This window comes from Rutidosis leptorrhynchoides, chromosome 10 (assembly GCF_046630445.1).
Source record: "Rutidosis leptorrhynchoides isolate AG116_Rl617_1_P2 chromosome 10, CSIRO_AGI_Rlap_v1, whole genome shotgun sequence".
Taxonomy (NCBI): domain Eukaryota; kingdom Viridiplantae; phylum Streptophyta; class Magnoliopsida; order Asterales; family Asteraceae; genus Rutidosis; species Rutidosis leptorrhynchoides.
The window spans coordinates 295,301,704-295,313,178 of record NC_092342.1 but is presented as its reverse complement, the minus strand read 5'-3'; the positions used below and the strand labels follow the sequence as shown (position 1 = coordinate 295,313,178).

Here is an 11,475-nt window from a genome sequence, read left to right as displayed (position 1 = left end):
AGTCCCGAATAGAGATTGGATCTATGATTTTAGGTATAAGAGTAATAATGGAGGCATTACACCGCTTTGTGATTTCTCCCTGATCCCAAAACCAATGTAGTACCGTGAATAAATCTCCCTTTATCAACCCCCAAAATTTTCGAAACAACTTAAAATTAAATCCAGTGCTTTAGACGTACCACAACTTTTAACAGCTTCCCACACTTCCTCCTCACTGAAGGGACGTTCCAGGAATGCTGCCTCTTCCTGAGAAATTCGAGCCGTTTCAAATCCTCTAAAATTGAATCCCCTACTATCGTGATCCTCATAAAACGTTTTAAAGTGTCTGAATACTTCTTCTTTGATTTGAAATGGGTCTCCCTGCCAGCAGCCATTAACATATAAACCCCTTATGTTATTCTTATTATTTCTTCTTTTGATAATCGAATGGAAGAATTTCGAGTTTTCATCCCCCTCAACCGACCAATTGAGCCTAGCTTTTTGACGCAATATATTCCTTTTGTTCCTGTCCTTCTCGATCCATTTACCCCTAGCCTGCAACCATGTTTGTCTCTCATTATCATTCAAATCCCTCTGTTCAGCATCTTTTTCCAACTGATTGCATTCATCTATAAGTTGCTTGATTTCCTCATCAAGTTTACCAACTGAGCCTTTACTCCAAGCCTGCAGACTTTCTTTGACATTTTTAAGCTTGATCAGACAGAGAACATCATGTTATTAAAGGGAACCTGTTTATTCCAGGCCTCGGATACAATATCCTCAACCCCCTTTTCATCTAGCCACGAATCGAATATACGAATGGGTTTGGGCCCGAAGTCAGCGCTACCATTTCTAAGGAGAAGCGGAGAGTGATCTGACAATTTCCTGTCTATTGAAATAACACTAAAATCGTCCCAAAGTTGAGCAAATTGAATAGATACTAGAAACCTATTCAATTTACTAAACTTCAAACCATCGTCACTAACTCTTGTAAATCTCTTTCCTAGGAGTGGAACTTTAATTAACCCATTAAAGCATGTAGATTTCAATATGGTTGAGAGAACTTTATCTATTTACTCATATATATTTCAATAAAATAAAACGTTTTTTTTTTAACTTTTTTTACAACAAAGATTAATTTTTTTTTTGAGTATATATATGTATGTATTTTCGTTTGTACAGAGTCTTTTATAATTTTCTATACATTGATTGACAAAGTTATGTGATTGATTCTTAAAACTTTTAGAATTTCAAGTATGGGCTTAAATTTCCTTTTTGACACGAATCCCCCGACCGATTGCACATATTATCCGATTAGTCCCTAACTTTAACAGTCGTCAGCCAAATCCCGTTCAGTGGTGACATATGTGACGAATCTATAATCAAACAACTAAAAAAAAAAAAAAAATCCAGAATACAACTTGAATCTAAAATCAAAATTAGAGCAATGGGAGTGGAGCTTGTCACTTGCTCCGTCCCCCCCTAGTCACAAGTCTCCCCACTCCCCACTCCATATTACCTCATGTCAGTCTCCCAAAAAAACCCCATGTCAGTCGCAGGGGCGACGGAGGTTACCCATTTTTCTTTTTTCTTTTTTTTTCAAAGGGATAATTTATTAAATATAATAAAATATTATTTTAACACACTAACTAACACACTAACTGACATAGGTCACCACTCCCCACTTTTTCTGACTCAACAAGTCACGCCTGACATGTCAAGTGACCTCAGTCACCACTCCCAGTGCTCTTAAAACCAATATGCAAGCGTCCGGGACACCCTCGTTGAAAGATAACTTTAAGTCCACTCTTGCTTTTTTTAAAAAAAAATTAGAGATTAACCGCGTAATTTTATCGTTTTATTTATGCATATAAAAGTTCAATAAAGTCACATGTCAACTTCCGTTTGCTAAAATAGTTTCAAATTTTAACATCTTCGGAAAAGTATACGCAATACAAAAACATCATTATCACAATTACGTTTTTCAAATTTACAAATTTTCTCCTTACCTTTTATTTAATTTTTTACTTAAATGCATTTATATATTAAGGATGTAAAATAACTTTACATCTTTTCTTTTATTCGTTGCAGGAGACCCAGATTTGAATTTTGGTAACGTCCAAGATCGAATTAAAAATGAATTCTTGACCGAAGGGATGCCAATATACGCAATTCACCCATTTACGAGTCTTGCCATTCGAAGGCTCATCACTCATGAGTTTTACTCGAAACTCAATGTGGCTCTTGCAAATGAGGTTTCCTTTGGGAACTCAAAAAGTAGTGGTCAAGTAGACTTCAAGTTAGTATTGTCCATGTTGGTTTGGGCTTAAGCCCAATAATATGCGACTTGTGTTTGTGTACTGTCAGCGCTGACGTAATAGTCTTTCTTCTGCCTCGAAAATTTTAGTGTTTTCCACAAGTATTTGCTGGTGATTTCTAAATCTTCACTGATGGGGAAGACTAGTGCACCGTACTTACTATCAATTTAATCCATTATTGAGTATTTCAATGTATCAAAAAATCATTTCAATTTGTATTTAAGTAAGCGTTTGTTTTTTATTTTTATCAGAAAAGATGAATCCAAGCAAATTTGAGAAGAAGCTCGAGTTCTATGCTAGTAAGCAATACGCATTGCTTCAATGTTTTAAATTTGTTGTATTAATGTATATTTCTCACGTGTGATCCATTGACCTGAAACTTAGATATTAACTCTGTTTTTTGCTTTGCTTAATTTGTAATGATGTTAATGTATTACCAATTAAAATTTTATTAACTCTTGCATTGTTTCTTTAATCGAAATTTAGGCATTTTATAATAATAATTTGGGTTTGATTTTGCAGAGGTTAAAGATAAAGTTGCTTTAGGTGCTCAAAAGGCAATCAAGAAGGTTTGTTTATCTTCTCTTTGATTAATCTCCTCTATGTTTTCTTAATTGTAACAAAAATGAACCTCATTCACTTGCTTATGATATGTAAATAATGCCACTTGATTTCGAATCTTAATATTTTATGATTGTCGTTTATGAAGTTTAGAATTCACATTCTTCTGTCGTTAAACTTTGGAAGTAGTCTAAAAGTTATACATACGGATATGCTATTTAACACGAGATGCCACAACCCTTTGTTAAACGATAAGTCGATAAATTTAAGTGCAGACTGTGCAGTTTTGTGACATATAGGTTGCTATATTGAAAGAAACCAAGGTGCTAAAAGAGTTTTATTGCATACCAGAAAAGGAAACTAAGAACCAGACAGAAGAAATTGCAAGCATACAATCTGTCGTCCCTGGCTGAGTTTCTACCCGACCTGAGGCCTTCCAAACAACCAACTCCTGCCGATTTCAAGGTTACTAGTAAAACAAGGCAAAAACTTGTGTAAGTGATCTAAAAACTAATTAGAAATTTTTTTATTTTTTTTTTTTTTTTTTTTTGAAAGGCAAGGCCTCAAAGTGAGGTCGGTGGGGATTGAACCTGAAAATTCTTATGTTTTAATCTGTTTTATTTGTAATTGTTCCTAATTAATACTATACTAAATTAATATTAATTTTATCAGACTGAAAGAGTGAATCAATTAAAAACAGTTCTTAACGATCCTGTTTATAAAGCCGATCCATTGGCAGCCTTACACCAACATTTACAAAGTACACAACCTGTTTCGGTTGATAAACCCCCACACAAGAAAAAAGATGCTGGGAAGAAACGAAAATCGAAGAAGAAATCTAAAGCAGCAACTGGAACTCGATCCATGGAAGAATGATCCACAAATGTTGCTTGTAATTCAGTTTGTTTTGGCAACTTGAACGTTGCTTGCTCGAATGTTAAGCAAGTAGAAGATTTTAGGGTTTTGTAAGCTTTAAGCAATGTTGTAGAAGCAGTATCTTGATTTAACGAATAAAACGACATTCTTGGACTAAGAAGCTTATGAAAGTCAATAAACATCTTACACCCAATCAATATTATCATAAAGTAGCACAGCAACTTTAATAAAGCACACAACTTTAGTGCAGACACAATGATAAAAATACAAATTCTTAATTATTATTCCTCTCATCTTGCAACATCAATCAATCTCACCAAAACTGGGATTTAAACCAAAACCAGCCATCACCAAACATCACTACAAGTCAAGGAAAACAAATTCCTCGATTGCCGGGATCTCACCAATCTTATTCAAAACCGACTTGCTCGGTTGCTCATCAACACCAATAGCCATAATCGCTTGCTTACGTGGCGCAGTCCTTCCAACACTCATGAAGCTCACGTTCACATTTTCTTCTCCAAGTATACTCCCAACGGTTCCAATCATACCAGGCTGGTCAACCTGTCTGCAAAGAATAATATTCCCTTCTAAACTAACATCCACTTCAAACGCCCCTACTTTCGTCAAATGTGGGACCCCATCTTTAACCTTACCTTCAACCGTCACCTCCCCGGTTTCAGAGATTGCACTCGCGAACCGTGACTCAACATTGGCGATCTGGACTTGGATGGCTTGGAGTGGGCTTTCAGGTGAACCGCCTAAGACAACTCGTTCTTCACTGATACGAACCCCTCTTTGTTTAGCAGTGAAATCTGCATTCACTAAGTTGACAAAAACATCAGAGATGGGCTCGATTAGACCTTTGGTGACCATGGCTCGAAGTAGTCTTGTGTCGAGATCGTCAGGTGCTCTGGCGGAAGCGTACGTGACTTTTACGGATTTTACACCACTTCCACCTGCTACTAGTTGTACGGCTAACCTACCAAGTTTTTCGGCAAGTGTGACATACGGTTTAAGCTCTGTAAGAACCTGCATTTAACAGAATACAGCATATTAAAAAAACATTTAACTCAATAATAATTTTAAGGACCAAAACATTAGGATAATAAAGCTAGTACCTCAGCAGAAACCATAGGAGCATTGACCGCAGTCGAAGCAAGCTCACCTCTTAGAGCCCCAACAACAGCCTCAGCAATTTCAATAGCCACTCCTTCCTGCATAAATTAAAAATATTAAATTCTATTATAAATATAAATATATAAAATAAATAAAAAATAAAACTAATGAACCTGAGCTTCTTTGGTACTAGCACCAAGATGAGGAGTTACAGTTACATTCTCATGGTGTATCAACTTGCTATCTTGTGGCGGTGGCTCCACAGTGAACACATCGAGCGCTGCCTGAAAGTACAATACAGTACAATACAATACAACACAAATTATATAACCCTAAACCGCTAACAAAATATTAAAGAAAGTAATATCATATAAAAAATACCTGAGCTACAATGCCAGCATCTAATGCCCTGACTAACGCGTCTTCATCGATAACTCCACCACGAGCAACATTAACAATTCTAACTCCTTTTTTCATCTTTGCGAAATTTTCATCATTCAAGACTTTATTTGTAGCAGGAGTTAGTGGCATGTGAAGTGATATGAAGTCGGCCTTTGATATGGCTTCATCGAAACTCATTAAATCAACACCTATCGCATGAGCTCGGTCAGCTGGTGCGTACGGGTCGTGTGCAATTACATGCATACCGAGCCCCTTTGCACGTCTAGCAACTTCCGTACCGACCTTACCGAAACCCATCACTGCAAGAGTCTTGCCGACAAGTGACACTCCAACATATTTGTTCCTCTGCCATTTCCCTGTTTCAAACACATTGATAATAATAAACCACAATCAATTATTTATGAATTATCAATTATTTAATTTAAAGCATTATTGAAATATAAACAGTATAATAATTATTGAAATCAAAAGTTTACCTGATTCGATTATGAAAAAAAAAAAAAAAAAATCGGATAAATTATATTTAAGGCGTCATTTGGGGAAAAAAACATCTTTTTGGAAACTTATTGATTTTCAACAATTTTGGAAAAGATTTCATTTAGCTGCTACTTTAAAAATTAAAATTAAAATTGTAAATCATACTAGACAACAAATAATAAATTGGCATATATGAGAATTTGCTAAAAATACAACCTAGATCCAAACAAAAATAAGCAAAATCACACTGCACAACACCTGTTCGACTAAATGCCAAACAGAACATTTTACTATGTCATCACCAAATCAATCAATAAACAGCAAAATAGAACACAAACCAGCTTTAATAGATGCATCAGCCTGAGCAACATTTCGAGCCATGGCAGTCAAAAGTGCGATCCCATGTTCAGCAGCGGCAACAGTATTAGCCGTGGGTGCATTAACAACAAGGCAACCATGTTCAGTAGCAGCACCCAGATCCACATTATCAATACCAACACCAGCACGCCCCACAACTTTAAGCCTACCACCAGACGATTCAAACACTTCACGGCTGACTTTAGTCCCACTTCGTACAATCAAAGCATCACATAACGAGATCTTAGTACACAGCTCTTCGGGAGTTAAGTTATACGAACAATCAACGTTAGCAAAATCTTTTAGTAAATCAAGTCCAGCTTCGCCGAGTTTTTCGGCGACTAAAACTGTTGGTTTTGCGTCCATTGAATAAACGATGAATACAGGGCGGCGGTGGTGGTGGTGGTGGCGGGGGAGAGAAACGGTGACCGGAAGTTTCCATCGGAGTGATGATAGGGAAGTTGATTTGATTGGTGATTTTGATGAAATGAGGTTTGATGTAAGTGAAGAAGAAGCCGCCATTGAAATGTTATGGTGGTTGTGCTGGTGATGGTGGTGGTGTTTGTCTTCCTTCTTTCCCCTAGTGTTGTTTTCTTTATTTTTTATTGATGTACGCCGTTACAAAGGGGTTGGTGTGACATATATATAGTGGGTTGTATGTATGTTTACAAAAATCTTATGATATGATTTTTATATTTTTAAGTTTATAACCTGAGGTTACGTGCGGATTAGCGCGTGGTGAAAACGTGGTTTTAAAGATCAGCAATGATCTCACTACATAAATGCACATGGATTATATCAAATTATTTTAATTAAATTTCGTACTTTTATTAAACAAATATTGTTGTAAATTTAGTAGTTAAATATGGATGGTAATTAGTCAAATATGGATAGTAAAATTTGTACTATATATATGTGCATAATGTAAGTTACAAAAAAACACATATACATTAAATACATCACACCTCTTCAACCTATTTCTCTCCTATATCTTCTACAACACATCTCTCTTTTATTGGTTCTTTCAATTTGAATATATTGAACCAGGTCACTAAAGGTAGTTATAAGCCTACTGAAATATAACACGTTATCAGCACGAGGTGCTCCGTATAATCAAGGTTTATCTAAGCAAGCACACGTCACTAATCAAGGTAAGAAATTATCTAACTTTTATTAACTTCACTAACATTTATATTTATGTTATTTAAGTTATATATGGTCGGTTATACCGCCTGAATTATATTTCTGTAATCTAACTTTTATTAACTTCACTAACATTTATATTTATGTTATTTAAGTTTTATATGGTCGGTTATACCGCCTGAATTATATTTCTGTAATCTAACTTTTATTAACTTCACTAACATTTATATTTATGTTATTTAAGTTATATATGGTCGGTTATACCGCCTGGATTATATTTTCTGTAATCTAACTCTTATTAACTTCACTAACATTTATATTTATGTTAATAAGACCTCATGATTGTACGCAACACGTCATTTGACAACACGGTACTTTATGTACGCAACACGTCATTTGGCAACACGGTACCATGGGTCGAGATTAATTACGATCAATACGAATACGATGGGGTCTTTATATGTTATCTAACATTTATGATTACTTATGCAATTAATCATTATTTATTTCATGCATACTAATGTTTATTCTTAAAAGTAAATCTTAAAAGTTAAAATAAGAAAAAATAGTTTGTATTTTTATTAAAAGTAAATCTTAAAAGTTAAAATAAGAAAAAGTAGTTTGTATTTTTATTATAAGTAAATCTTAAAAGTTAAAATAAGAAAAAGTAGTTTGTATTTTTATTAAAAGTAAATCTTAAAAGTTAAAAATAAGAAAAGTAGTTTGTATTTTTATTAAAAGTAAATCTTAAAAGTTAAAATAAGAAAAGTAGTTTGTATTTTTATTAAAAGTAAATCTTAAAAGTTAAAATAAGAAAAAGTAGTTTGTATTTTTATTAAAAGTAAATCTTAAAAGTTAAAATAAGAAAAAGTAGTTTGTATTTTTATTAAAAGTAAATCTTAAAAGTTAAAATAAGAAAAGTATTTTGTATTTTTATTAAAAGTAAATCTTAAAAGTTAAAATAAGAAAAGTAGTTTGTATTTTTATTAAAAGTAAATCTTAAAAGTTAAAATAAGAAAAAGTAGTTTGTATTTTTATTAAAAGTAAATCTTAAAAGTTAAAATAAGAAAAAAAAAATCTTGTCCTTTATATTACTCATACGCGTTTTGATATAGTGACTTTATTCGTTAACGTCAACTAACGACGTTACAACGGTCATATATACATAACGGTTGTTAACGTCAACTGACGACGTTACAACAACTATATTTTTCAAATATAAAATAAACATCTCCGTTTTCACATTTTCACAAATCAATCTTCATTTTTCAGATTACTACTCTCAAAAAGTTTTTGTAAAAATGATTCACACAAGGATGATTTTTCCTATTGTATTGGTCATATTAACTATCAACATTGTTGCTAATATACCACCAACATTGTTGCTAATATACCACCGGGTGAACCTATATTCTATCTTGCCCTTGTGGTTTTATTATTTGTAATCATACCATTATTCTGTTGTTTGCTACTTATGAATTTAAAATGATTCTAATTTCATTTTATTATTTGTCTATGAATAGAAGTTGATTATGATTATGATTTAAGTTATTCATCTTTTTGATAATAGAAAATGTCAAATTTGAAAAGGCTTAAATTTGCTCATTTAGAACAAGTGGGAACAACTACTTAACATGAGTTATGAATGTAGAAAAACATCTCGAATCAAACGGTATTTTAGAAACCCTGAATGAAAATAACAATTATTCCGAACAAGAGAAAGCAATAGTAAGTATTTTTCTTAGCAAACATATTGACGAGTCCTTAGAATCTACATATTATATGATCGAAAATCCAAGTGTATTATGGAAAATACTCAAAGATAGATACGATATTAATTATCAAAAAAATAATAATAATAACGGTGATCCATGAAAGAATAAAATTAAAGATATTAGTAGACGCTCTTATAAGAATTCCGAAGATTCTTATTAATGATCTGGTAACGTGGATCATCAGTCTAGTATTTCTTGAATACATGAACATCTTGTTTAGCTCTACAAATAAGTCCCAAAAGAAAAGAAAACGAGAGTGAATCTGTTGACAAATCTTGATTAAATTAACCCTGAGCTACCTTGAGACTTGAATGGTTTGAATTTTCTAAGATGCCTAGTTTTTTTATGTATCACTCATAAATAAATGGTTTTAGACCATAACGCATATGTTTTATTAAGTGTTATCTTTTATGTACTTCAGATTATAACTTGTTTGCAGGTAATATAATTTGATTATCTTGCTGAAATATAACTCATTATTTGCTTATCTTATTTGAAGTTTTAGTATGAATCCTGCTGAAATACAACATCAATTAAATGGTAAAGACCTATGTATTGCAGATAGTAGTAACATACACACTATGATCAAATCTAAGAAATATTTCATTGATTTAAATCAAATGAAGGAATTATAAATACTATATCAGCTCTTGCAAACTTGATATAAGGAACGAAAAAGGCAAAATTTTATATTACCAAATGGTACGAATTTTTTGGTAAACAATGTCTTGTTTTCTCCCAAATCAAAGAGAAATTTGTTAAGTTTCTCTGATATATATCATAATCGATATGATTATCAGTCAATGATAATCGAAAATGAGAAATATATATGTAGCACCGAAAAGCGCATATGATAAAAAGCGCATATGATGAAAAGCGCAGCGCATAGGATTAAAAGCGCATATGATAAAAAGCGCATATGATAAAAAGCGCATATGATAAAAAGCGCAGCGCATATGATTAAAAGCGCATATGATAAAAAACGCATATGATGAAAAGCGCAGCGCATATAATTAAAAGCGCATATAATGAAAAATGCATATGACGAAAAGCGCAGCACATATGATTAAAAGCGCATATGGTGAAAATGATATATGATGAAAAGCACATATGTTGATTAATGAAAATCACATATGGTGATTAATGAAAAGCACATATAGTGATTAATGAAAAGCACATATAGTGATTAACGAAAAACACATATGGTGATTAATGAAAAGCACATATGGCGATTAATGAAAAGCACATTGAGAAATAATCACCAATGTTTCTTGAAAGAATTCAAGGGTATATATATGGACCAATTCATCCATCATGTGGACCATTTTTCTAATAGACGCATCTAACGCATGGTCTCATGTTTGTGTGTTATCAAGCCGTAATATGGCATTTGCAAAGTTTCTTGCACAAATTATTAAATTAAGAACACATTATTCTGATTACACCATTAAAAGGATGAGACTTGATAATGCTGGTGAGTTAACATCTCAAGCTTTTAATGATTATTATATGTCTACAAGGATTGTTGTTGAACATCCAGTTGCTCATGTGCATACACAAAATTGGTTTAGCTGAATCAATAGATAAACGCTTACAGCTAATAACTAGACAATTAGAAATGAGTACAAAACTCTCAATATTTATATGGGAACATGTAAATTTACATGATGTGACATTAATTCGCATTAAATCAAGTGTAAGTTATAAATATTCTCCATTACCAACTTAATTTTGGTGGAGACCGAATATTTTCCATCTTAGAATATTTGGTTGTGCAGTGTATTTTTAATTGAACAATCACAACAAATGGTTCCTCAAAGAAGGATTGAAATATATGTTAGATATGAAACATCTTCAATCATAAGATATATTGAACCCATGACGGGTGATGTTTTTACAGCAAGTTTTGTCGATTGTCACTTTAATGAAACATTGTTCCCTATATTAGGGGGAGAAATGAAATATAAATAAAATGATGTTTCATGGTGTGAACATCAATTAAGGAATATTGATCATCGCACAAAAGAATGCGAAAAGAAAGTTCAAATATAATGCATATGCAAGAACTTGCAAATTAATTACTTTATGCATTTAAAGATACAAAAAATAAGTGACTAAATCATATATACCAGCAGTAAATGCTTCAGCTAGAATTGAAATTACAAAAGCTGGCAATAATGTCACTTATGAGTCTTTGCTACGGCAGAAACGTGGGAGACCAATTGGTTCCAAAGATAAAAATGCTCGAAAAAGAAAATCAGCTGATAATGAGGTAAAAGAAAGTGTTCAAGAAGAACCACAAATCAATACTCCTTCTGCAGAGGACATTGATAAATGTAAATACATAAATTGCAATAAATTATGCAATATTATGAAACTGAAATGAAATGAAAAATCTTGATGAGATATTTTCATATAATGTTACAATGACATCATGAATAAAGATGATGATCTGGAACCAAAATCTG

The 11,475-nt window shown here is 32.8% G+C and overlaps 2 protein-coding genes across 2 annotated transcripts; both read right to left on the bottom strand.

Moving 5' to 3' along the window:
• Positions 1-123: 123 nt before the first annotated feature.
• LOC139871170 (uncharacterized) lies at positions 124-1,527 on the bottom strand. Its single transcript, XM_071858907.1, has 4 exons — positions 1,499-1,527; positions 1,312-1,355; positions 753-1,048; positions 124-690 (listed from the first exon to the last, which is right to left on the bottom strand). Exons 1-4 carry the CDS (start codon positions 1,525-1,527, stop codon positions 124-126), a joined length of 936 nt encoding a protein of 311 aa, XP_071715008.1.
• Positions 1,528-3,987: 2,460 nt separating this feature from the next.
• Positions 3,988-6,690, bottom strand: LOC139871788 (D-3-phosphoglycerate dehydrogenase 1, chloroplastic-like). Its single transcript, XM_071859516.1, has 5 exons — positions 6,071-6,690; positions 5,235-5,611; positions 5,027-5,137; positions 4,856-4,951; positions 3,988-4,766 (listed from the first exon to the last, which is right to left on the bottom strand). The coding sequence occupies exons 1-5, from the start codon at positions 6,609-6,611 to the stop codon at positions 4,095-4,097; spliced, it is 1,797 nt and encodes a 598-aa protein (XP_071715617.1). The 5' UTR covers positions 6,612-6,690; the 3' UTR covers positions 3,988-4,094.
• Positions 6,691-11,475: the final 4,785 nt, after the last annotated feature.

What these genes read in the sequence shown, in the direction of transcription:
- LOC139871170 (XM_071858907.1), bottom strand. Translation starts at nt 1,527, where the DNA reads ATGGGGTTTTTTTGGGAGACTGACATGAG. An exon ending in TTTTGGGAGACTGACATGAG is followed by an intron (nt 1,356 to 1,498) that starts GTAATATGGAGT and finishes GTTTGATTATAG; the next exon opens with ATTCGTCACATATGTCACCA. An exon ending in AAAAGGGGGTTGAGGATATT is followed by an intron (nt 691 to 752) that starts GTATCCGAGGCC and finishes TGTCTGATCAAG; the next exon opens with CTTAAAAATGTCAAAGAAAG.
- LOC139871788 (XM_071859516.1), bottom strand. Translation starts at nt 6,611, where the DNA reads ATGGCGGCTTCTTCTTCACTTACATCAAACCTCATTTCATCAAAATCA. An exon ending in ATGCTGGCATTGTAGCTCAG is followed by an intron (nt 5,138 to 5,234) that starts GTATTTTTTATA and finishes TTGTACTTTCAG; the next exon opens with GCAGCGCTCGATGTGTTCAC. An exon ending in CTAGTACCAAAGAAGCTCAG is followed by an intron (nt 4,952 to 5,026) that starts GTTCATTAGTTT and finishes TAATTTATGCAG; the next exon opens with GAAGGAGTGGCTATTGAAAT.